Raw genomic sequence first — 27,910 nt, 5'->3', positions numbered from 1 at the left:
GTTAAAGTGTAATAGGAGTACATGTAAATTCTATACTTGAGTTTAACGCAATCAGCTGAATAGGTATAAGACTTAATAGCCTGTAAGCGCTAGTTGAATTATTGAGTAAGGTCTTTGGAATAAGAAATTTAACATTCTTTGCATTTTGGGTGGTCATGTTTATAGCATTTTGTTCAGTTCAGAACACATTTAAGAAGGATACTGACAAAGAAAAGGAAAGAGAAAGAGGGAGAGAGAGAAAGGGCAAGAAAGAAAGAAACTGACAAACTAGATGCATTCAGAGGAAGGGAGGATCATGAGGAGGATGGTGATAAAGCCAAGAATCACTCCACATGGAGAATGCTTGAGGAACTGGATATACTTTGGAGAAATAAAAGCTAAGTAAAAATATGATCCTAGGCTTCAGACATTCGAAAAGTTTTTATGGAAGATCCCTCCTTTCATTTTGCTTCTTAAATGATAGTTTTATTCAAATGTCTCCACTGGTTTAAAGGTTACTCCTGAATCTTTGTATATAACTTAAAAACAGATGTCAGAAAATATTTTTCAAGTGAGAGCTTACAATCAGACAAGTAGTTTTCATGAGGCAGGTTAAATGGTAGGTCCATTATATAAGTATTGCAAGAGCTAGATTTAAAAATACTGATTAAGTTGTGCCACATTTACAGTGATACACATAGTATTTCTCTCACTGCAAGATATGCCAACATTTTTACCTCAAATCCCAAGTTATAAGAAGGCTTTTTTCTCACTCCAAAAAAGTTATATTGATAGACAAATACACTGCTTTTGAAAATAAAGTAAGAATATGTTGTCATATTCTTGTTTAGTCCAAGAAATTAAGCTTTCCCAGGAGGTTAGGATTGGTGGGAGAGGAAGTAGTAGACATGGCATGAAGAGTGCCACTAGGCCTTTTGCACAGAGGTTGAAAGAAGTGTTGAACAGTCTAATTTATAAACTGTTTCTGCCTCATTAAATTGTATTAAACTTAATCTTTCTAATTGTTTAAGTAATTTTAAAAAGATGTTAATATATTTATGTTTGTCTCATATTTCTGCTGTAACTAATTACCATAATTTAGTGGCCTGAAGCAAAACAAATTTAATATGTTACAGTTCTGGAGGTCAGAAGTCCAAAGCAGGTTTCACTTGGCTCCATATTGGGGTATTGGCAGGGCTGCCTTCCTTCTGGAGGCTCTGGGGAGACTCTCTTCCCTTAACTTTTCCAACTTCTAGAGCCCATTTGCATTCCTTGGCTTATGGCCCCTTCTTCCATCTTCAAAGCTAACAATAGACCGTAGCATCTTTCTCATGCTTTATCTTTATGAAACAGACTCTCCTCTTTTACTTGTAAGGACTTTTGTGATAACACTGGATATACTCTGACAATCCAGGATAGTCTCCTCATCTCAGAATCCTTAATTTATCTGCAAAGTCCCTTTTGCCAATGTAAGGTAACATAGTTACAGGTTTTGAGAACTAGGACGTGGACATCTTTAGGGGGCCATTATTATACCTACCAGTCTCTTTGTATTTAAACTAAGTTCTCTGTAGTTCTAAAAGGTAGAGCTAAGATTGGTTGGATGGTTGGAAATTACACATAGATTTTTTTTTTTTTTTTTGTCTCCAATTACAGAGAGAACTGTCCAACTTTAGAAAACATTTGAAAAGGAGTGATTTGTGTGTATGTCTTAGAAAAAGCTCCTTTCAGGTGTTGTAAACAGTGGCTGAGTAGTTAGCGGTGATGTCAAGGAGATTCCTGCATTGGGTGGGAGACTAGATTAAGTGGCCTATAAGATCTGTTTCTAAGTTTTTCTGTCTGTGCTTCAGGTCAAAGAATGTAATAGGATTCTTCAGAGAAGCAGAATACATGTATACATGTAATTCTGTTAAGCATAGCCTATGTATTTGAAAAACAATTGTGTGCATTTATTTCAAATTACTCTTGTGAACGGTCTTCTAAGTTTTACTATCTGGGTCAAAGAATTAGTTTAGCTGTATGTAAATCATACATACAGCTAAAGCATACCAATCATAGTGTTCGGAAATAGTAATCAAACTTATTTTGAAAGATTTATCACTTTTAGGAAGAAAAAATATATTTTTTAAAGATTTTATTTATTTTATTTGACAGAGAGAGATCACAAGTAGGCAGAGAGGCAGGCAGAGAGAGAGAGAGAGGAGGAAGCAGGCTCCCTGCCAAGCAGAGAGCCCGATGCGGGCTCAATCCCAGGACCCTGAGATCATGACCTGAGCCGAAGGCAGAGGCTTTAACCTACTGAGCCACCCAGGCACCCCAAAAAAGTATTTTCAATCAGTGTGAGAGTTAGCTTCTTATTTATAAAGCTTTAATTTATATTGAAAATTTCAGGAACATGTATCTTTTGCTAGCCATATTATAACAGTACTAGATTTTATATAAATGTGTTAACTTGTTCTTTCAGAAAACTTATTTCTTCTTATGATTATATCCTACATTTTTTCCTAGAGCATGAAGGGAAAAAGCAAAAGTAGTCATGACTTGCTTAAGGATGATCCCCATCTCAGTTCTGTTCCAGCTGTTGGAAGGTTAGTATGCTACAAGTGTGATTCTAAATGATTCTCTGGCTCAGATATTTTCTTGCTGCCTTTGTAAGAAAAAAGTCAGTTTGCTCTCTCTTTTTTTTAAAAATTTATTTATTTGAGCGAGAGTGTGCGCCATGGGTGTTGGGAGTGGTAGAGGGAGAGGGCGAAGAATCTCAAGCATACTCCCCACTGAGGGCAGAGCCCAGGGCTCAGTCTCACAACCCTGAGATCACAGCCTGAGCAAAAATCAAGAGTCAGACACTTAACTGATGAAGCCACCCACCGCCCTGGTCAGTTCTCTTAAGTGCAATTTTTTTAAACTCAGACAAATAACGAAAGCATTTTGGTGATGGAGGTAATAGAGCTTCTAGCATAATGGAGGGAAGCATTCTGGCCCCTTTCATTTCATCTTGCTATCTATTTCTTCTGGGCTAATTAAATTTAAAATTAATTGCTTAACTTACATCTTGGTATAGTTTGAGTAGGAAACAGTTTGCTTTAAAAGTTTAATATTTAATTCAAAATTACTTTGTTAGCTTTTTCTTTAAAGCATTTTTGTGCCTGTTGGTACCATAGGTAAACAGGGCAGAGTTGAAAGGTTTTGTGAAGAAGTCACCACATTTTAGACCAGTCCATTGAGTAGTTCTTTCTTATACATTTTGATAGTTATCAGGAAATGTCTATCTCTGTTGCTTCTCTTGGAGAAGGGAAGATGTCTTCTGTTAAATACAATTGCACATGATATATTGGGTCAGTGTCTCAAAGGGGATTAAAATGCTATTTCATTGAGTTTAGCTTGTTTTCAAAAATTCTATGTAAAAAAAATCTTTTCTTAATATCCTTGTATTTGAAGGATTTGTTTTTTTCTGCCAGAGTACATCAAGCTGATGGAAAAAATTGTTCACTGCAGCCCTTTGTTCATAAAAGCAGCACCGTTGGTTGTCGTTTGCTTTTTTCCCATTAATTCTCGTTAATTTATATGTGTGCTCATGGAGCATTGTTCTTATTCTATTTGTAAAAATGACTCTCTTGTAGAATGTTTCTATTTGTTCTACAATTCCATTCTGAAATTCCTATGTTGAGATAGGTCTTTGAACTATTAATCCTAACAAAGTATTTAAAATTTTGAATAATCCTAGAATTTGAATAATTTTAGTAGTTTCACTTTGAGGCTAAAATTTTCCTGTTTTCATTCCTTTTGTAGTGAAAAAGATGATGCAGTAGGAGATTCAACCAATGTAAGTATTAACTTTAGTATATAGTTTGAACAATTAATAGAAAATTCAAGATGTTTATAAAAATTTAGTATTTTTCTTAAAAGGTAGTATATATTACATTTATAATTATATATTTAAATTTTTGAAGAAAAATTAAAAATCTGAGAAGTAAACCATTTATTTTGATTGGAATATTTCCTTCCAAGCATATGTGTAGATGTGTGTGTATTTCCCTACAAAATTGAAATCTTACATGTTTATGAATTTCTAACCTGTTTTTTCTCCCTCTCACTACCTGAATACTCAAAATTCAGATGTCATTGATTTTATTATGTTAAAAGTTTAAATGTTGATGCATGGGTATCCTACATGATGTATGGGAAAATGCTTCGATCAGTTATTTATAGTATTCCTTTATATACACAATTCTGAAGATCCTCTTTCAAGACTATGTTGATCTTTCTTTATTAGTTGTATTAGGTATTAAAGCGATAAAAAAAGACTTGAAGGTGGTGAGAGGGCAGGCAATGCAGATACATGGAATATGAGTGTTTCAAGATAGAAAGAACACCAGCTCTAACTGGTGATTCTTATGATTATATCCTACATTTTTCCCTAGAAAAATGGTGTTGCTGGCCTGGAGTTGTGGGAAATTATGTCCAGGAGGTATAGAATGTATAGGGTTGTAAGTGATTTGGGGATCCACTGGAGGATTCCGAGAAGAGGAGTAGGCGGTATAATTAAGATTATAGGAAGAAATCTCAGCTTCTCCACCTCCTGATTCTACTGGAATTAATCTCTAATTGAGGTCAGTATACTGGCCAACTGCCTGCAGAAGCCACATTTCCCACTGGGAAAGAACAGGAATATAGATAGACACAATATCCTGGGTGATACAGAAGGAGTACAGCCCGTGTTGCACAGAAGGGCTATGGGTTCAGTGAGCAAACACCCCTTATTTGGGTATCCCATACTTACATAGTTGGCCTAGAGCAGACCCCAGGAGTATTCCCACCTGGAACAGATTCTTCAAGCCCCTACTAATTCAAGACAAAAGAAAACAAAAAACAAAACTGGCCTAGATAGAATGCAATGACGAGAGTCTGGGATGGATCTCTGGAAGTTTAAGGGGAAATGGGATGCCTGGCAAATATTCCACTTCAATTTCTATAGGATGGAGAATATGAAGGTGCAGAGCATGATGAATATATTGATGGTGATGAGAAGAATCTGATGAGAGAACGAATTGCAAAAAAGTTAAAAAAGGACGCAGGTGGAAATGTTAAGCCATCTGGAGAGGGAGACATGAAGAAATCAGTTAGCCGCAGGTGAGTCAATTACTGTGCGTCTGACAGGTGTCAGTTTGTCTTTTTTAGACTTCACTTTAAATTAGTATGAAGTCCTCTATTCAACTTATTTTTTTAAGCACTATTTTCATAACGTTTGATAACCATTTGTGTGTTAGCCTATTTGGAGGCCTGAAATAGACCAGTTTTTTTTTTTTGTTTTTTTTTAAGATTTTATTTATTTATTTGACAGACAGAGATCACAAGTAGGCAGAGAGGCAGGCAGAGAGAGAGGGGGAAGCAGGCTCCCCGCTGAGCAGAGAGCCCGATGCGGGGCTCCATCCCAGGACCCTGGGATCATGACCTGGGCCGAAGGCAGAGGCTTTAACCCACTGAGCCACCCAGGCGCCCCAAAATAGACCAGTTTTAAAGTACTTATAGCAGTGGTCCCCTGAGTCAAATTCTACTTCATTTCTTTCTAATCTCTTCTTTAAAAGCCACTGTAAATTCTCATATGTGGGGTAAACAACATATTAGTTATATGTGGAAGGCTATGAAATGAACAGAGTGTTCTATAGAATGAAAAGAGAAGTCCTCAGATTTAGGTGAGTAAAATTTGTCAAAATTGCTTATGAAAGTATGTGGGCCTGAAAGCATTCTTAAATATCTTTTCAAGTCTGATTCATACTATAAACCTCTCCTAATCTCAGTGGTATCATGAAAGAAATGTCAGCAAATGTGTGATGATAAAGAGTTGTTGAGTTTTGTGACTCCTAAAGTTCACTTTAATTGAAAAGCTCTCCTTTGTGATTCTGTTATTATAGCTGTATGGTATACATTTAGATAATACTGCTTTAACTATCTTATTTTTATTATTTATTTGAGAGAGAGAGAGAGAGCATGCCCACAGAGAGAAAGTGAGAGCGAGAAACAGACTCTCTGCTCAACAAGGAGCCTGATGTGGGGCTCGATCCCAGGACTCTGGGATCACGACCTAAGCCAAAGGCAGATGCTTAACTGACTGAATGGGCCACCTAGGTGCCCCTAAATAATATTGCTTTATAAAATGTTTTCGGGGCACCTGGGTGGCTCTGTCAGTTAAGTATCTCAGAGGCATGACCTCAGGGTCCTGGGATCGAGCGCTTTGTCGGGCTCCCCGTTCAGCAGGGTGTCTGCTTCTCCTTATCCCTCTCCTTCTGTCCTTCCCACACAACTAGTTCTTTCTCTCTCAAATAAATAAGTAAAATCTTAAAAAAAATTTTTTTTTTGGATTATACACATCTGTTGATAAAATAGATGTAACTAATATAAACAATATTCTTTTTCTCTATTTCTGTTTCATATAGAAAAACTTAAAAAAAAAGAAAAACTTAAAAATAAAAAAACATTTCCATGTTTTCATTGCTTCACTCCCTTAATTTTTTCTTTATGTAACCAGAAAAGTAATTCCCAGAAATTCCCACTGATAGTATAAACTTCTATATTCAGAAATAGTAATTAAATATAGTAGATTACCTTTGGGCCACTATTGACAATATTTTAGCACTTATACATCACATCAGCTCAGTAACTTTAAGTCAGATTACATATACAATCAATATATTTTTTTTCTCTCTCTCATTCAAGATATGCATTTTCTGATTGTTAAGAGCTATGAATTTTTTAAAGATTAGGTTTATAATGTGACAAAAATATATTTTCAGGTTTTTTTTAAAGATTTATTTATATTTAGAGAGAGAGAGAAAGAGCACATGTATGGGGAGGTTTTGCAGAGGGAGAGGGAGAGTATGAATCTCAAACAGACTCCAAGCTGAGCACGGAGCCTGACGCAGGGCTCGATCTCAAAACCCTGAGATCATGACCTGAGCCGAAACCAAGAGTCAGATGCTCAATCAACTGAGTAACCCAGATGCCCCCATTTTTAGTTTTTAATAGATGAAACAAATAGTTGTTATGTTTACGTGCTTAATTCTCAATTCTACTGTCTTACTGGCTTTAATAAAAATTTCCAATACTACACCTGGCTTCCTGCACTGTGAAATAAGAGTAACTCCTTCCACTTATTCTTTCTTTTCCCCTCCCTGCCCCTTTGAGACCAATCCTTAGTTCCTTCTCCTCTGCTGCAAAGGGAAAGGAATCTCTCTACCCAAAGTGATTCTACCCTCTTTCCCATCTTTAGTTTTCTCTCTTTACTGGTTCCTTTCCTTCAGCTTATGAATAGACTTAAACCTCTCCCAGCATTCAAGAGTGAAAACAAACAAAACGATTCCATTTTATTTCCTGTTCCCACCTTATTACTTCCTATTTATTTCTAAATACCCATCAGTTAGATTCTCCCTCATCATTCCACTGAAACTACTCTCACTAAGGCCTTCTAATTGGCAAATCTAATGGCTGCTTTGCAATTTTTGTTTTTCTTGGTGTCTCTGCTGTGGAATATTGGGCATTTTTTATCTCTTGTCTCTTGAAACCCATTTTGTTGCAGAACTTTGCTACTTAAATTGGGATCTGTAGACTAGTAACATTAGTATCATTTGGGAAATATTTAGAAATACTGAGTTTCAGGCTCTGTCCCACACTTGAGGAATCAATCTGCATTTTACAAGAATCCCAGCTGATCTGTATGCATACTAACTTTTGAGAAACACTCTTCTAGAATACTAATTTTTAATTCCCCTGTTACTGGACTAGTTCAAGTTTATATATATCATCTTACCTCCAAGGTCAGCAACTTGGTAGTACCATCTCTGACTCCTTAGAGTATACATATTACACCTTTTTTTTTTTAAAGGAGGTTTTATTTTATTTTATTTTTAAGATTTTATTTATTTATTTGACACAGAGAGATAGACACAGTGAGAGAGGGAATACAAGCAGGGGGAGAGGGAGACGGAGAAGCAGTCTTCCTGAGGAGCAGGGAGCCTGATGCGGGACTTGATTACAGGACTCTGGGATCATGACCTGAGCCAAAGGCAGACATTTAACACCTGAGTCGCCCAGGCGCCCCCATATTACACCTTTCTTACATGTCTTTGATAGTATGATGTTAGCTTATACCTTTATTTCCTTCCTTATGTACCCTTATTCCATACTTTTCTTGAAGTTAACTTTCTTGAAGGCAGAAATTGTACCATTGGTTTGTGTTTTTCCATGGCCAAACATCATAGGTACCCAAATATTTGTATAAAAGAATGAACAACATCAAAATGATTGAATTTTTCTTTAACAAATCACTTTCACCTCTAGATCTTGTAAGTAACTTGCTTGTATTTATCATATGGGATTTACTGGTTTACCTATCTATCCCTTGCCTAGATTAAATTTCTTCAGAGATTATATCCTTTTTTATTTTTTCTTTTAAAAAAGTTTTTATTTATTTGAGAGAGAGAACGAGCAGGTGAGGGTGAGAGCCACAGGGAGAAGCAGACTCCCCACCGAGCAGCGAGCCTGACGTGGGGCTCAATCCCAGAACCTTGGGATCATGGCCTGAGCCGAAGGCAGAGGCTTAACTGACTAAGCCACCCAGGTGCCCTGTGTCCTTTTTATCTTTACATCCTCTGAGTATAGTATAGTAAGTAGATGGTCCTTAAAGTTTGTATGAGTAGATTAATAAATGAATAAATATATCTGTGATGGAGGATATTAGAGGAATGGTTTTTCATTCCCAACTTTCTGTTAGGTTCCCTGGGGGAACATTCAAAGAAATACTGATAGCTAGGCCCCATCTCCAGAGATTCTGAATCATTTGGTCTGAAGGAAAACCTGGACACATCCTCCTCTTTAACTTTTTAGCTTTTAATTAAAGTATGTTATACATACAGAATATATTTGTCTTAGCTCTATTTCACAGTGCACATATCATAATTATACAGCTTGCTAAATTTTTACAAACCATATATACTCATACCCATCATCCAGATCAAGAAACAGAAAATTCTATCACTCAGAAATCTCCCTCTTGCCCCATCTCCCTCCCCTCACCCTCTAAGAGTAACTGCTTTTCTAACTTGTAAGAACAGATACTAGTTTAGGGCAACAATACTTTGTAAAATCTCCCCAGATATACTAATGTGCCTCCAGGGTTAAGAACTCTACTACCCTCTAACCAAAATTAGAACAGAGATCAATGAGTTAGAAACTAGAGATACAGTTAACACATTAACAAAACTAGAAGCTGGTTCTTTGAAAGAATCAATAAGATTGATAAAACACTGGCCAAACTAATTGAAAAGAAAAGAGAGAGGACCGAAATTAATAAAATTATGAATGAAAGGGGAGAGATCATGACTAACACCAAGGAAATAGAAACAATATCAGAAATTACTATCAACAGTTATATGCCAATAAGTTAAGCAAACTAGAAGAAATGGATGCATTCCTGGAAACCTATAAACTTCCAAGACTGAAACAGGAAGAAATCGATAACCTGAATAGACCAGTATCTAGCAACGAGATTGAAGCAGTGATCAAAAACCTCCCAAAAATCAAGAGCCCAGGACCTGATGGATTTCCTGGGGAATTCTACCAAACATTCAAAGCAGAAATAATACCTATTCTCCTGAAGCTGTTTCAAAAATAGAAACAGAAGGAAAACTTCAGACTCTATGAAGTCAGCATTACCCTGATCCCCAAACCAGGCAAAGACCCCATCAAAAAGAATTTCAGACCAATATCCCTGATGAATATGGATGCCAAGATTCTCAGCAAGATCCTAGTTGATAGGACCCAACAGTACATTAAAAAGATTATCCACCATGGGATGCATCCCTGGGATGCAAGGGTGGTTCAACATTCACAAATTAATCAATGTGATAGAACAAATCAATAAGCAAAGACAGAAGAACCACATGGTCCTCTCGATTGATGCAGAAAAAGCATTTGACAAAATACAGCATCCGTTCCTGATTAAACTCTTCAGATTATAGGGATAGAGGAAACATTCCTCAACTTCATAAAATCTATGAAAAACCCACAGGGAATATCATTCTCAATGGGGAAAAGCTGACAGCCTTCCCTTTGAGATCAGGAACACCACAAGAATGCACACTCTCACCACTGTTGTTCAACATAGTACTAGAAGTCCTAGCAACAGCAATCAGGAAACAAAAAGAAATAGAAGGTATTCTAACTGGCAAAGAAGAAGTCAAACTCTCTCTCTTTGCAGATGACATGATACTTTATATGGAAAACCCAAAAGACTCTACTCCCAAACTACTAGAACTCATATAGCAGTTCAGTAATGTGGCAGGATACAAAATCAATGCACAGAAATCAGTTGCTTTCTTATACACTAACAATGAAAACACAGAAAGGGAAATTAGAGAATCGATTCCATTTACTATAGCACCAAGAACCATAAGATACCTGAGAATAAACCTAACCAAAGAGGTAAAGGATTTGTACTCAAGGAACTACAGAACACTCATGAAAGAAATTGAAAAAGACACAAAAAGATGGAAAAGCATTCCATGCTCATGAATTGGAAGAGTAAACATTGTTAAAATGTCTATACTAGAGCAAACTATACTTTCAATGCCATCCTAATCAAAATTCCACTGGCCTTTTTCAAAGTGCTGGAACAAACAATCCTAAAATTTATATGGAACCAGAAAAGACCCCGAATTGCTAAGGAAATGCTGAAAAAGAAAAACAAAACTGGGGGCATCATGTTGCCTGATTTCAAGCTATACTACAAAGCTGTGATCACCAAGACAGCATGGTACTGGCACAAAAACAGAAACATAGACCAGTGAAACAGAGTAGAGAGTCAACTCTGTGGTCAAATAATCTTTGACAAAGCAGGAAAAAATATCCAGTGGAATGAAAGACAGTCTGTTCAATAAATGGTGCTGGGAAAACTGGACAGCTATGTATAGAAGAATGAAACTTGATCATTCTCTTACACCATACACAAAGATAAACTTGAAATAGATAAAAGACCTCAACGTGAGGCAGGAATCTATCATAATCCTAGAGGAGAACATAGGCAGTAACCTCTTCGACATCAGCCACAGCAACTTCTTTCAAGATATGTCTCCAAAGGCAAAGGAAACAAAAGAGAAAATGAACTTTTGGGACTTGCTCAAGATCAGAAGCTTGAAACAGTCAACAAAAAAAAGAGGCAACCCATGGAATGGGAGCAGATATTCACAAATGACACTACAGACAAAGGGCTGATATCCAAAGATCTATAAAGAACTCCTCATACTCAGCACCAAAAAAAAAAAAAAAAAAAAAAACAGATAATCATCAAAAATGGGCAGAAGACATGAACAGACATTTCTCCAAAGAAGAACATACTAACAGACACATGAAAAAATGTTCATCATTAGCCATCAGGGAGATTTAAATCAAAACTACATTGAGATACCACCTTACACCAGTTAGATTGGCCAAAATTAACAAGACAGTAAACAGCATGCGTTGGAGAGGATATGGAGAAAGGGGAACCCTCTTACACTGTTGGTAGGAATGCAAGTTGGGTACAGCCACTTTGGAAAACAGTGTGGAGATTCCTTAAGAAATTAAAAATAGAGCTACCCTATGACCCTGCAATTGCACTAGTAGGTATTTACCCCAAAGATACAAATGTAGTGAAAAGAAGGGCCATATGTACCCCAGTGTTCATAGCAGCAGTGGCCATAATCGCCAAACTCTGGAAAGAGTCAAAATGCCCTTGGACAGACGAATGGATAAGGAAGATATGGTTCATATATACAATGGAATATTACGCCTCTATCAGAAAGGATGAATACCCAACTTTTGTATCAACATGGGCGCGACTGGAGACATTATGCTGAGTGAAATAAGTTAAGCAAAGAGAGTCAATTATCATATAGTTTCACTTACTTGTGGAGCATAAGGAATAACATGGAAGACATTAGGAGAAGGAAAGGAAAAGTGAATGGGGTGGGGGGAGACAAACCATGAGAGACTATGGTCTCTGAGAAACAGACTGAGGGTTTTGGAGGGTGGTGGTGGGGGTTTGGGTGAGCCTGGTGGTAGGTATTAAAGGAGGGCACATATTGCATGGAGCACTGGGTATGGTGCATAAACAATGAATCTTGGAACACTGAAAAAATTAAATTAAAAAAAAAAAGGACTCTACTCCCCATCACACACATACTCCCTTGATTACTTCTGAGGCACAGAATAATGTAAAGGTAGATTTTAAAAATCATGCTGTCACTTCAGATAATTTTTGCAGTCTAACAGTGATATAGGACACTTACATCAACTAAATTTAGTTTTAATCTTTGAAAAACATAAAATGGTCAGCATAGTGGGACTAAAATAATTTTATAAGAACTAAACTATGACACTTGAGTATTTCTGATGTTTTTAAAAGATATGTGCTGCTAAAGACTCAGATCAATGTCTTTCGACTTTTCTGTACATTTATATCACCAGAGAACATGCTCCACCCCAGACTAAGTCAGTCAGAATTTGTGGAATGGGATCATAAGTTTAAGAAAGCACCCCAGGTTATTCTAATGTGCACTCAAAGTTAATTGTAAGTTTGGGATTATTTGGAGCTTGTCTTTTGGAAAATCCTATTTTAAAATTGATTATAAAGAATTATTTTTGCCTGTAGGTGGAGCTCAACTGCTGCAAGTTCGTTCTGTAAACCAAATTGAGTTGTCTGCCCTGTTTTTTAACATCTGTGTATTGATTTATAATAAACGACCAAAGAGTAAAATCAGATGTAACAAGCAGACCAAATAGTTAGAAATCAATGGTTTGTTGTGATGATTGTAATCGTTATGGAAATTCGGTTTTTGTGTGATTTCTATCAAATATAATTGTGGTGTGATTACTCTTCTAAATTATTTTCATCAAATTGAAATATAAATTAAAAAATTACTAACATACCCTCAAATTATAATCATCAAACATTTGATAAAAAATGTTTCAAGGTTAACTGGAATGGTATTAGTTTTGGTGTTTGAACAGGTTCTAGTTTGATCAGCTATGTTCTGTTTATCCATCATATTTGCTGACCTTCTTCATAAAATGACTCTCTTATTTGGTAAAACTAAGTAGAATTTGTGTTTTAGTTACGATCTGTGTTAGCTGACTGAATATGAAATATCATTATTATGATAGCACCAGGAATTTAGATATGGATATTGAAGTTGAAATTGAGATTAAAGATCTGATGAATTGGGGCGCATGGGTGGTTCAGTCGTTAAGTGGCTGCCTTCAGCTCAGGTCATGATCCTGGGGTCCTGGGATGGAGTCCCACATTGGGCTCTCTGTTCAGCAGGAAGCCCACTTCTTCCTCTCCCACTCCCCCTGCTTGTGTTCCCTTTCTCCCTGTCTCTCTCTCTCTTGCTGTGTCAAATAAATAAATAAAATCTTTTTAAAAAATCTGATGAATTGGATTGAATTTTAGATTATGAAGCAAGGGAAAATGTAGTCATAAATACCTCCTGAGTATACTCCCGGAGGCCTGGGTGAACACCCAAATTAGATGTTACCAATTGTTGTCTCTCAAGGATCTCTTTGTCAGGTTTGGCATGTTACTAGAATTTCTTACTTCCCAGGATTTCTGTCCTTGAAAACATTTGTAACCTTTCTCTCAGCCTTGGGGAATCTGTTAGTCTTAATATGATCAGACATAGGAAGTACAGATTCAAAAAGATAATACAATATTTACATTTCAAAAATTTAGAAGATAGTGGGACACCTTGGTGGTTCATGTGGTTAAGGGTCTGCCTTTGGCTCAGGGTCCTGGGATTCAGTCCTTACTCAGAGAGAAGCCTGTTTCTCCCTCTGCCTGCTGCTCCCCCTGCTTGTGTGCTCTATCTCTGACACAAAAATTAATAAAAAATCTTCTAAAAAATTTAAAAGATAGTGTGCATTTTTAAATTGTAGTACAAATTTTAAAAGATAATATAGTAAAAAAGATTGAAATCCACAGATATTTTAACAATGCTGTATGAACCATTAGAATCATCATCTGCAAAAGTTCCCCTCTTCCTCTCATTAGAACATTTTCAAGCAAGGAGTACATTAACCATTGAGAGCATTTTGTCTTCCTTTTACCTTCCTTTCCTCCAAGACGTACGGAAGCAGATGGTAGGAAAGAGGAAGAGAAAGAAATGTGAGGCCTATATAGTGGGTAACTGGACTCCGAATAAAGAAAATTTGCAGTTATTATTTCTTTGGTATGGAGTAGTAGTGGTACAAATATTGTATTTTCAGGAAATATTTGGATTTATCAGCAGGTACTAAGCTTTGGAGCCATCCTAATTTTAATGAAGTTTCACATGATAACTTATACTAGAGCTTGATTTTATTTTTTTGTATGTTCTTTCCTAAGCAGTCATCCTATTCTCAACATACACTGCCAGACACTGCAAGAACTGCTAAGTGCCAGACAGTACTAAACTCCAGGAACACAAAAATAAAGGAGACATTATTTCTTTCTGCAAACATTCATAATATAATATAAAAATGAGGTTATAAACAATTAATTACAATTCATCATGTCAAATACTCTAAGAGACATGCATGCATGCAAATTATTAAGGATGTTAAGTAGGCAATATGTATTTCTGGAAAAGATAAAAATACCAAGTCAAAAAGAGTTGAATGTAAAATTGCCATTTTTGTAGATCAAGAACAGTTAGCAATTTCATAAGTTATACCCTAAAGCTAATAAGATAAACCATTTGGAGGCACTATTGGAAAGAAATAACATTTTAGCATGAAGTCTAGTCCTTTAGTGTTGTATAATCCCCCAGTGTAGACTAGATGGTTTATTTTACTACCTTTACCTATTTCATTTAAAATTTTGGAATAGTAACAATTATAATATAAATCATACCATCATTTGGCATTTCTGGCAAGCTTCCATTTTTCTTATGTTTGGGTCTTTATAGCAAGGATTTTTGGATATTCTGAACAAAACTGTTTCTTGGGCTATTCGAAATTAAAAAAATACTTTTAAAATTCCCAGTTGTGGTGCCCCTGGGTGACTCAGTTGTTAAGCATCTGCCTTCAGCTCAATTCATGATACCAGGGTCCTGGGATCAAGTCCTGTGTCAGGCTCCCTGCTTGGCAGGGAGTCTGCTTCTGCCTTTCCCTCCCCCTGCTCTTCTGCCTGCTTATGCTCTCTCTCTCTCTCTGTCAAATAAATAAATAAATCTTAAAAATAAATAAATAAATAAAATGCCCAGTTGGTTCATTGAGAACCTTAATCCACATCCAGGGACTCAAAGTAAAAGAAAAAAAAATCCTTGAACTTCAGTTATATACTTCAGAAATACAACCACCCTACTGTTTTTACAATTAGATTTCAAATGGCAGACAGGAAGCAGTGAAATGCACACGTGAGGAAAATTCTCTTGTCAAAATGGGGAAGAGGTATTTGCATTTCTTTAGAATGTATTGACTTCAATTACTCTTGAGAGTTATGTTCCATTGATCTGGTAGTATAAGTTGTTTTTGGAGAATGCAATGTACATTTGAAATGCAGTATTGAGATTATGTGCAAAAAACATTCTTTAAATTATTCAAGCATCTGAGGAAGTATTCTCTACCCTGGAAATCTAGTTGTATTGAGTTTTGAAATTCATTGCTTTCCTGCTTTCCTTGTGTATGAGGAAGGTATGTGTATTAATTTATAGCTCGCCTATAAATTAAATTGGCAAGTATGGGGTGCCTGGGTGGCTCATTCGGTTAAGCGTCTGACTCTTGACTTGGGCTGAGGTCACGATCTCAGGTCCTGAGGTTGAGCCCTGCGTTTGGCTCCATGGTATTCCAAGATTCTTTTCCTCTTCCTCTTCCAAGATTCTTTTCCTCTTCCTCTCCTTACCCCTCTACCCCTCCCCCCACTTGCATGCGCTCGCTCTCTCTCTCTCTCTCTCAAATAAATAAATAAAATCTTTAAAAAAATAAATTGGCAGGTATAATTTGGATAAAATACAGAACAAAGAGGCCTCTCAAGATGCAAAGATAGTTGTTTAACACAAAGTTAAAAGCACTTGAAGTTACACATGGGCCTGAGAGATATTTATAATTAGTGATTCTATTTTTTCTTTCTCTAGTTTTCTCTCTGGATCCTTTCCCCCCTAATTGTTCAGGGATTTTACCACCTTTCAGGTATGGTTTCGCTTATGCACAATAAGTTATTCCTTTGTACCAGGCACTGTGCTAGGTTATAGGATGCTCAGATTACTATGTCTGAGTTTCTTTACAAGTTGCTTAGTGTCTAGTAAAGGGAGACAGTTGTATGAACAGATAAGGACTGTGAGGTATTCCTAGGTGCTGTAGCCAGACAGCTGTTGTTATTCGTTGTTCTACAGTGTGACCACTTTGCCCACTCAATTTATTTCTCTAATTTAACCTCCATAACAAAGCTACAAGATATAGTCTATATTATGATTCTCATTTTTAAAGTGAAGAAAACTAGACTTATGTGCGTAGAAAGTGGCAAGTCTGGTACTTGAACCTGCAGTGGTCTGACCCCTCTCTACAGCCATTGGTTGGTCAGGGCCAGCTCACAGTATCTAGCTAACGTGTAACTCTCACATGGGATGTTTCTAGCAAAGGTATGACATCATGTTAGAAATATTATTCTATATGAGTGTAGGGAATGGATTGGAGGAAAGAGACCAAAACAGAAAGACACATTAGTAGATTATTACATTCATCGAAGGGAGAGATAATAAGGGTCTAATTCCCTAAAGCAGTATCTATGGGAATGGATTTAGAGATAATAGAGATAACAGATTTGGATATAGGAGACCAGAAGAAAAAAGATATACTCCAGATGACACCTAGGTTTCTGGCTTAGATAACTTGGCTGAATAGTGGTGATAAGCATTGGGATAGGAGTTCTGGGTGTTTCTAGTGCTCCCTTCAGACATGTTCATCCTTTTAGTCCTTCCTGATACTCTTCAGTGCCCTGCATATAAACATACTGAATTGCTTCCTTTATTAGTCAGCTTAAGTTAGGTTATGCTATGGTAACAAACAATCCCCATATCTTAGTAGGTTAAAACTAATGTTTGTTCTCTAGTTCTGGCTACATCCTGGTAAGATCTGTGGATAAACTCCCCATCACTTACATTCATGGGCCCAGAATGAAGGAGAAGCCTCTTGCTGAGAGGCACAGCAAAAGGAAAAGAGTGACAATGGAATCATATGCTAGGTCTTAAAGCTTCTGCTTAGACATGGCATCCATCACTTCGGCATTTCACTGGTGAGAGCAAGTGATGTGGCCAAGCCTGGTATGGTGAAGTGTAAACCTTTCCCAAGGAGGAGCAGTGATTGCTCAGAAACAATAATGTAATCTCCAGGCTTTGTGATTTAACCAGGAATTGCTGTAAATACCCGTGACTTTGTAATGAATTTAGTCAGCATCTTCCTGGTAGACAGGACAAAAAAAAGACATAATGAACATTACTTAATTGCCATTATCTGAATTTTAAAAAGAAGAATATCACTTTGTAATTATCACATACTTTTTAAAAGCATAAAATTCTCAAGGAAATTCTATCTTATCTATCTTTCCATAAGGGGTAGAGAAGAACACAATGATCTTCCACGAGTTTCACAGAAAATGCAGAAACACTTTATATGCACAGAACATCAATCAAATCATAACTTTCTTATTAGGTATCTTAAGGATCCTTCAGTTGTAGTGAATAGAAACCTACTCCAAAAAACTCACGTTTTTCTATAAAGGGATTTTACATATTAATTGAAGGGATTTCTGCATAAAGGAATAGAGGAGTTGCACAGAATCCAGATAAAAGAATTGCATCAACCCTGATATGAACGGAAGCCCTCACATGAACTTATATTTTCTCTCCTTCTGCAGCCTCAACTCTCCTTTTCTTTGTTTATTTGTTCTGTTACTTTCTACAGTCTTGTATTTTCTCTGTAGGGTTCTAGTCTAGTATCTCTTGCAGTTCAGTCCTACAGAAGTAAATTAACTTAATTTCTGTGTCCCACAGCCTGACTCTCCAGAGAGAGAATCTTAACTGGCTTGGCTTGTGTTAGCTATCCATATATGTCATTGGGGAGGACAGTGATGGTGGAGGGGCTCTGGGAAAGCCATGAGATGTGTAGGTGTGACAGAGGTGGCTTGTCCCTTCACCATCCACTTCCCTTCTTATTTAGTAATGAGAACCCAGATATCTAGCTGGACTCATGACTGCCTCATTAAAAGATATTCACCATACTCCTTTGTAGCAAGGCAAGGCCTTGTGACCAAATTCTGGCAATGAGAAGAAACAGAATCATATCAGACTTTCAGGAAGTCTTTTCTAAAGCAAAAAAGGAAGGGGCTAGCCTTGGTGGAATAGAGAGGTTGAAAGAGCCTGGGTCCTTGAAGACCTCATGGAGCCACAATTCTAGCTCAGATTGCCTATCTGGAGTTGTTCAATGTGGGATAAAATAACATTCAAGTTATTTAAGCCACATTAGTTGGAGTTTCTATTAAGTGCAACAGAACCTAAACCTAACTGATACAGTAAGGCTGTTTCTTCCAGGGTTATGAGTAGGGTAAGTTCTCTATGGTGGGCCTGTGGACAGAGAGGAAATGAATAGCTGTTCCATTATTTTTAATAGCTTTCTTAGTTGGTTTTCATGTTATTCCTGGAAGAGAATCGTATTAATTAATAACACCCAACATCTTCACTGCTCTTCTACTTTTGGCTGATCACCTTGTTCCTTATTTTATTATGAAAACAGAAGTGGTGAGAGAAATTCCTCATTTTCCCACCAACAGCGTACCCATCTGCATCTGAATTCATACGCTTCTGGCAAAGGCAACCCCTTTACTCTATGCTGTGGTCCGCACACCATCCACTTTTTCACACACTTTGGCCAAGCTATTATCCACCTTATTCTTGTGGTTCACTTCAAATGCTGCATATTGTCTGTCCTTCTTGCTGTTTCATGGACATGCCAACCCCATTCTTTTTCTGGCCTTTTTCAGTTACCTTCAGGTAACTTTGGGTTACCTCAACTTCAAAGTGTCTTCTCTAAAATAATCTTAGTAACCATTCCTTCTCTTAATGCAGTTTCTTCCTCAAACGTTGTCTTTTCAGACCACATTATTTAAAATAATTCCCTCCATGCCTATCAGGGGTATATATACAAATAACCAAGGCAAACTTTTAAAATTTGTTTGGCTTTTACAAAATGCATCTGCTAGGATCCACATCCTTCAAAAAATAAATACACCAAACAAACAAACAAAAAATTCATCAGTAGTGCTAGGATGTGATTGGCTCATAGTTTGTGTAGCCAGATAATGAGTGATGAAAATACACGTTACTTAGCCTTTTCCTATATGTTGGGAGCATTAGGTGAATAAAGATAAGTTAAAAATTAAGTTAGGATCCAGATATCTGTCTCCAAAGCTAGGCTCAGATGTTTGCAGAAGACAAGGTCACTCTTCTAGGGAGACAACGTGAGAGGGTCTCTTCTCCTAGCCAAAATCAGTTTTCTACAAGTTCTATAACTCTTTAAAGAACCTTTGCCATAATATTTCATCAATATTAATCTGAGTGGATTTTGTTCTATTTTATTCACTTTATCAAATCTTTGCCTTTATTTAAGCTTGTCTTTTTAAAAGTAGACACAATATAAACTATTTAGTAATGACCTACTTTGAAGAGGAATCTCACAGAATTCATTACAATCCTTTCCTACCTTTTTGCCAACTTTGATACATTAGTAATATTTGATCTCTCTTCTCTCCTTAGTTTTTATTGTTAAGATACTGCTACACCATGTGTATTAGTTCATTCAGTATATTTGTGCATTCATGTTGATTTTGATGTGTTTACTATTTAAATGTACCTATATGAGTGTTAAACCTTAAATAGGACTTCCATTATTATTTTTAGGTATGTCAGTGGCTTACTAGATTTTTAATCTAATTTTGTATTTGATTTATTATTATTCTACTCAAGTTTTTCTTTTATTTTAAAGATTCTTAATACATTTTCCTGGTATTGCTAATTGCTGATTTTGTCATGTCAAGTAGTTTGCTTTTCTGTTTTAAAATTTATAGTGTTGATTTAGGTGCTTCTTTAAAGAATTATTTTGTTTAAACAGTCTCAAATTTGTTATATGATAATGGGTAGATTTCTGTTCTTACTGAAAAGTACTTTTCTTATGGTCATAGGCAGATATTAATTGGCATAGAAGCTTATGAACAAAATCTTTTCTCTCTAATTTGTATTTTCATTTTACACACATGCACATGCACACAAACACACAGTCAACAGACAGGAAGTTAGATTTGTCCTTTGCTGTATATTTGATTTTCTGGATTCTATGAAAAAGAATGTTTTCTTAACTATGAAAATTGTATAATGACTTCCTACCAATTTTTCTTCCTTTTAGATAAGCATTTACTTTTTTAGACTTATTAATCATTATAAATCAATAGAAAATTTCTGGATATGCTTATTTGTTCACAATATTGATGATAACTTGAAATAATCTTAAAGACAGTCTTTGTTAAAGGGAATTAAGAAGAAAACCCCCTGGCTTGGCTTCAAAGAGTTTAGAAAGATACAGTGTAGGCCTCATACAAAGACTAGAGTGTTACAGCCCTTGTATTTTATGTCCTGCTGCTGTATGGTAAGACTCAGTTTTAGTTGTAGTGTATATACTTGCTCAGTCGCCTAGATATATAGCCGACCTGTGGAAGGACATTTAGTGTGATAGAAGGTAACAATGTCTAGTCCTGATGCTGCTGGAGAGTGGCCCAGAAATTGAAAGCCAAGATAATATTGCGAAGTTATTCTCCAGCCTTAATTGTTTGGTTTTATGATCATTATTATATTCTCAGGTAGGATTTATCAGTAGTCCAGTGAAGTTTTAAAAATTATATTTTCTTCATTTTCTTGTTTTAGCATATGTTGTATAGTATAGAAAGAATTTTGGAACAAAATGTGTTTACATTTAAGTAGATATTTAAAGGTTTTGCTCATCATTTTTGTATTGAATGAATTAGTGAGGAAAATATGACTATTGCTTAACCTTTTCCTGTATGTTGGGAACATAGGTAAATAAAGGTACATAGTTTAAAAATCAAGTCTGGATCTAGATTATTTGTCTTTCCCAAGGCTAAGTTCAGATGTTTGCCGAAGACAAGGTTACTCTATTCTAGAAAGACAAAGTGAGAGAGTCCTTTATTCTAACTAAACTACTTTTGCTTCTAAGCTGTGCCAGTGAGTAGCAACAGTTTTAAGGAACAATAAAGGGACTTAACACCTGTTACAGTAAACACAGCCTGTAGCAAAAATTAAACACTTAAGAGCCTAGCCTCCAGAGGAGGGTTACACCCTAAACATGGTGAGACTACAGCATTACCCTTTTAGGTCTTTGGTGCTGTGGCGGTAAGATGGAAGGATATCTGCATTACCTTAATTCTTGGACTCTTAAGATAATAGAGAGCCTTTTACAGTTACAAATGCTTCTATTAACTCAAAATAATTTTCATAAAACACTGATGAAATACTGCTTATCCCCCCCAAAAAGCATAAAAGAATGTATGAGAAGATTACTTTCAGTTTGTTCTTGCTAAAAGTTTTTAAAGTAGCATTTGAAGAATGTTTATAAGTTCATACTGTATATATCTTTGAATTGTTCTTTTTTAAAACACTGTAGTTGCTGAATTTTAGATGAAGACCTGGCACCTAAACCAGGTTAAAATAAAATGCAAACAATTACCCCCCCACCTCCCCCCTCCACAGAGCTATAAATTTGACTTGGAAATAGATTATGCAAAAGGGATTCACCTCATCTGGGCTCTTTAAGGTTGAAAACTCAGTTTCAAGGCAGAGTAGTTGCCTCGCCTTAGAATATTATTGCATTCTTTTTCTGCTTCACGTTAGTCAGGTTTTGTTTAAGTTTACTCTTTACTGTTGCTGCATTTCTGTTTCTAAGTCTTAGAACAGAAAGCAATCCTTATTTGAAGCTATGATACCTTGAACTGAGTATACTTATGTATATGCCATTTACAAAAATCTACAGCATTATATACCTATTAAATCATAGAGAGGGAAGAAATAGATGGTTACTGGATAGAGAGAGAGAGATCAATAGAAGAGAATAAAGTGCCCAGAAATAGACCCACACCTACACAGATACAATCAACTGATTTTTGACAAAAGTACAAAGATAGTTTGAGAAATGATTATCTTTTAACAAATAATGTTAGAGTAACTGAGAGTCTGTGTGCAAAAAATTGAACATTAACACCTACCTCTTTCTACAAAAATTAAATTCTAATGGTTCATAAACCTAAAAGTAAGACTATTAAGCTTCTAAAAGAAAACATAGGAGAAAATCTTTATGAACTTGGTTATGCTAATGAGCTTTTAGGCACAAAAAAATATGAAGTCCACTGATAAATGGACATCATCAAAATTAAAAAAAACTTTGGCTCTGCAGAGGTTGCTTTTAAGGAATGAAAAGACAAGCCACAGAGTAGGAAGCAATATTTGCAAATTACACATCTAATAAGAGATTTGTATCCAGAATGTAGAAAGAATTCTGAAAACTCAACACTAAGAAAACAAACCAATTTAAAGAATGGACAAAAGATCTGAACAGATATTTAACCAAAGATATATGAGGCAAGCAGTATATGAAAATGTTATATGTACATCCTTGCTGAGATAGACCACTACTGTAAGCAAGGATTTAAAATTTTTATGTATTATTACTTCACATTTTAGTATATAGTGACTAAGGAGCTAGAAGAAAACAAAGGTTAAGGCTTGTCTGTTTTTCAATCTGGAACTTGACTAATCACATCTACCTGCAAGGAACCTAGAGCTTAGATTCTAATATTGGCTCTTAGATTTATATTTTACACAAATGTCAAAGTTGCCCACCAAAGTATAGGAAACAGAGTGGTTTTGCAAAGAGTAGGGGAAGAATGGTGAAGCTAGACAGCTTTCTAATCTTTCTTCAGTTGTGTCTGCAAAGTTTAACTTACCCAGGATTACTCTCCAAGCAATGGACAGTCCAGGATTTAAACACATATATTTGACTTAACTGCCATATTATACCTCCCCTGAGATGAGGCATTAAAATGGGATATTAGAATTTGGGGGGGGGGGGTGCAGGATGCAGACTATCCATGCAAAGGGATTGGTGAGAATTTGATATCCTGAAATATGTGGGAACTTATATATACAGGGACACGTATCTGCAGGAATTATGGTAGGAAGTATTAGAGGAGTAAACTGGAGCCAATCAAGATGGGCCTTGTATGGCATACTTAGAAACTGGACTTTGTTCTTTAGATGGTGGAAAACAATATAAAAGGTTTAAAATTGGAAAGTGACATGGTTAGCATTTTGTCTTAGAGGGATCATTGTGGTAGTAGCATGGAAAATAAGCTAGAAGGAGCCAAGACTAGAGGTTGAGGAGACTGACCAACCAGAATACTGCTTTAATTGTCCAAGTCCAGGTAAAATATAATGAAAACCCCAACCAAGACAGTATTCTGTTTGCAAGGAAATTTGCATTCAGCAAACATTTTCCCAAACATCTAAAATATGTGTGGTAGATAGAAAGATAAAGATACTCCCCTTGCCTACAAAAAAACTCTCAGCTGAGCCAGGCTTTATAACTGTTTTGTACACAATGAACTCTATATAAAGCAGAGGTTCAGAGAAAGTACAGTAGCTCCATGGAGGAGGGAGAGATTAATTTTGACTTTAGGGATCAGGAAGTCTGCATGTATGCAAAGTAGACAGCTTTAATACTAGGCCTTGAAGAAGGGGTAAAGTTTGAATAAGAGGAAATGGGTGGGAAAGGGAATTTCCAGTAGAGGAAACGGAGAAAAGTACAGAGTGTATTTGAGGAACAACCTGTTGTGACTAGAGAGGATATTGTTGGAAATAAAGATAGAAAGATAGGTTGGGACCAGATCATGAGGTATCTGCCAGGATAGTAAAGTGCAAATATAACTCATTTTGCCTTATTTATGTGTACAGGAAAACATAGATCAACCTCTTTTTTTTTCATTTAAAGTATGCCAACTTGAAAGACTCAAGGTTGGGTGAATACTGGATTTCTGCATTTTGGGACAGGAGATACGTGAGTAGGGTTTGGTGAGATCGCTGTAGTAGAGAATCATGTTTACTTTAGTTTTTATAATTTGAAAGTGAACACTAAATCCCTATAGTAAATGAGGTGGTAGTTTAGGGGGAGAAATGAATCTACCTACTTACAAGATGAAAACAAATTTTGTGAAATAATACATGTGAAACTACTTTCAGAACATGATGCCGGTGATGGCTGGTGGTTATAGAGTTTAAAGTGCCTTTAGTGACACACAATCCAACCTTAACAGCCTTAGAATTGCTCACTTTCTGGTAGCCCCTTCCAACCATGCCATATTTCAAAATATAATGAAAACTTAATGCCAGGTCGTTGTCATTGGTTATTAAGCATATATAACAACCAGATTAGTATTTAAGGTGATGTATGTAATTAAGGGGCACGATATCAATGAAGTAGAAGAGATGAACCCAGTCCGCAGGGACAGTTTGGGGAGACAAGCCAAGCATACCTAGAAGGAAAATGAGACACTGGTGTTCTTCATAAGCATCCTGGCTCTCCCACCTGCCTCCCACATCTCTCCTAGACTACAGAGAATTACTCTGCATCAGATGTGATTTGTTACTTAAGAAAATAATACATTAAAAAGCACAAAATGGCAGAGACAGACTGAGTACTCTGAATGCATAGGAAATCCCAAGTAGAAATGGTGTAGAGTCAGATGAGGTTTATTAGTTTTCTTGAAGGTTTGTTTTCAGGCAGGTTTATACTGCCAATTGCCAGACCATACACTGGAGTAAGCTGATGATACAAGTAATTTTGCTGGTAAAAGAAATACTCTCTTATAAGATAATGAGTTTGCTAATTTGTTGCACTTTACTTAAGTTGCTAATGACTATTTTTACTTCATTTGTTTCATTTTGAATGTCTATTTTAAAAATGGAAGTATTATTTTTGAGAACATCCTGTTTATAATAAAAACTTAATGACAACTACATAAAACAAAAATAGCATGTCTACAAATGTGATTATGGACATGTTCGTTTAAGGAAACAAATTTAAAAGATAAAATTCTAACTTTAGCTAGCGTATGCAATGGTTTTATTTTAGAAAGATAAATGTCCTTGCTGAAAATTCGGTGATGACATTTATTGCTTAGGAAAACATGTTGCTATATTTTTCCTTCTATATGATTTTTAATATAGCACTTACAGAAACACTTCAAATCTTATTAAATAAAACAAACATAGAATGTCACTTTCTAAAATGAAGTACTGGTAATGAAGTTTACTGTCTACTCTTAACACTGTAGTTCTGCTTGAATATTTCCAATGTGAGAACCTTGGTCTGTCAAGAGTTAAGATACAGCTTAAAAAATTTAAGATACGATTTTTTAAAAATATTTGACTCGTTTATGAATGGAGCATTTTTATAGAATGATATTACTTGATTTTCGGCCTTCAACAAGATGGTGAATGACTGATAAGCAGGGCTACCGAGGAGAGTTGTGCAGAGGACTTAGCCATGGAATGTGAATGTGAGCTGGAATCTAGGTGGAGTTTTCCTCCAAGCCCTGTGCACTGGGGAGGGCCACATTAGCCCCAGGAATGGGTGCCTTTTTCTAATCTTTCAGCCAGGAAAAGGTATTTGTTTCCTAGGAGGTTCCCCTAGAGGGTGTGCCCTTTTGTAATTAACATGATGGTGCTTCAGGCTAGCCTGTAGATAAACTTAAGAAGTAAGAGAAAATGAGCAGATAGGCTGTAGCTTTTCTCAATGGGTATTAGTACACAGGTGGGTGGCCAATTTTTAGTGACATGAAAGAAAACTTGGAGAGGGTACATTGCAATGGGAATTGCTTTCGGAAGGGGTTTTGGAAACCAGGGTTCTAGTCCTTGAGCACAGGTGTTTGACCCTGGGTGTTCTTATCTTAAAAAAAACCTTGAAAACCACCCTTCTACCTTTAAGGGTGCATCCAGTTCTTGACTTCCAGGAATGTTGTATCAGGAGCGTGATAAGCAAGGAGAGGTTTGATCTGGAAATTTTTCAAATTGGCACATCTGAAATGTCATTAAAAGTCTTGGAGATATGTATTTGCAGGATCTATAATAATAATAGTACGTCTTGAAATAAAGTATTTCTCCCACTTTCTTCTTTCTACTTACTTTGTTTAATTTGCTTCTTCTCCCCTTTTCCTATTTCTTCTTCCTATCTATTTTTTTGTTGTGGTGGTGGTGGCTGTCATTGTTTTGTTTTGTTTTGTTTTTAGCTTCTTATGCTGGAACCTTACATAATTGATTTTGGACTTTCTTCTTTTCTAATGAAGCATTTAAAGCTCTAAGCCCAGCTCTCTCTGCATCTCACCAATTTTGTTGTCATGATAATCAATTTTATGTATCAACTTGGTTAGGGTACAGACCCTAGTTGTTTAATCAAATACTAATATAGGTGTTGCTCTGAAGGTATTCTGTAGATGTGATTAAAGTCCATAATCAGTGACTTTTAGGTAAAGCAGTTTATGATCTGGGGGCCTGATTCATTTGAAAGACTGAGGAAGAGAGCTGAGGCTTCTCAGAAGAAGAAATTCCATCTGTGGAGAGCTGCTTTAGCTTGTACTGTGGAGAGTTCCAACTTGCCCTTCTTGATGGCCTATTTGCACAAATGCGTGATCCACATTTTTGGATTTCAGACTAGGCAGACCCCACAACTGCATGAGCCAATCCTTTACTGGATATGTGTGTGTGTATTTAATATTTATATATGTATATATATATTTATACACACATACACAGTATATTCTACTGCTTCTGTTTCTCTGTTGAACCTATACTGATACAAATTTGCTTTGAATTTCATTCGGTTCAAAATTTTTCCTATTTTCCTTGTGGCTTCTTCTTTGACCTATGGGTCATTTAGAACTGTACTGTTTATTTTCCAAATATTTGGGAATTTTCTAGATATTTGTCTGTTACTGATGTCTAAATTAATTTTATTGTGGTCAGAGGACATATTCTGTACAATTTCAGTTATTTTACATTTATTGAGACTTGTTTCTTGGCTCAGTATGGCTTATCTTGGTGCATGTTACACGTGCACATGAAAAGAATGTGTATTCTATTGTGGTTGCTTGGAATGTTCTATAAATGACCCCAGTATTTGTTATGGCAGTTTAGACTTGAATTTTAATGTTTAAATTATACCTGTTAAGTTACAAATTTCCTTGATTGATGAGATTTTTAGAAATGATATTATTTCTGAATAACTAAAAGACCAAGTAGTAATTTCTGACTTCATACTTCACTAATTATTTCAATTAATAAGTTAATAGGTATTTTTAACTTTGTTTCTTACTACTTGATTATTTGCAGTAGGCCATATTACAACTGTAAGTTTCATGTCTTTTGCTTTCAGTTTTATATTGTATAATACTTAGAAATCTTTCTAAATTTCCTCTTGATTATCCAAGAATAAATTTTTAGTTGGTAAATTTTCTTGGACTTGCCCTACTTAATTTTCTTCAGATCATTTTGTGCATGTGTGTATGTGCGTGTGGCAGTTTTGTTGTCTCAATCTAAGAACAAAAAAAGTACATAGAAATGAAAAAACAAATCAGTGTATTTCTTTCTGGAGCAAGTTTTTCTCATTTTTAAGAAAGCATTAGTAGCCAGGGTTAAAATGGCCTTTTGAAATTTCAGTGCATTTTTCTTTTAAGCAAACTCAGTGAGAGAAAATAGATAGTTGAAAAGAAAAAAGCAAGTCTTTGGATTCTTTCCTTAGAAGATTCCCAGATTAT

The 27,910-nt window shown here is 36.0% G+C and overlaps 1 protein-coding gene across 2 annotated transcripts in view; it reads left to right on the top strand.

Moving 5' to 3' along the window:
* The window catches only part of CWC27 (CWC27 spliceosome associated cyclophilin), a 190,890-nt gene that overhangs the window by 26,124 nt on the left and 136,856 nt on the right, over positions 1–27,910 (top strand). For both annotated transcript variants that reach the window (XR_004381635.1, XM_032849728.1), the window contains exons 8-10: positions 2,488–2,567; positions 3,769–3,802; positions 4,955–5,109. Coding sequence is in view for 1 of the 2 variants with exons in the window: in XM_032849728.1 (XP_032705619.1) it covers positions 2,488–2,567; positions 3,769–3,802; positions 4,955–5,109 (269 nt within the window). In the remaining variant the exon portion in view is untranslated. The remainder of the gene's footprint in view (positions 1–2,487; positions 2,568–3,768; positions 3,803–4,954; positions 5,110–27,910) is intronic.

This window comes from Lontra canadensis, unplaced genomic scaffold (assembly GCF_010015895.1).
Source record: "Lontra canadensis isolate GAN:19392208 unplaced genomic scaffold, GSC_riverotter_1.0 scaffold4, whole genome shotgun sequence".
NCBI lineage: Eukaryota > Metazoa > Chordata > Mammalia > Carnivora > Mustelidae > Lontra > Lontra canadensis.
Note: the sequence above shows the minus strand (reverse complement) of the source record. Positions and strands in the feature narration are given on the sequence as shown.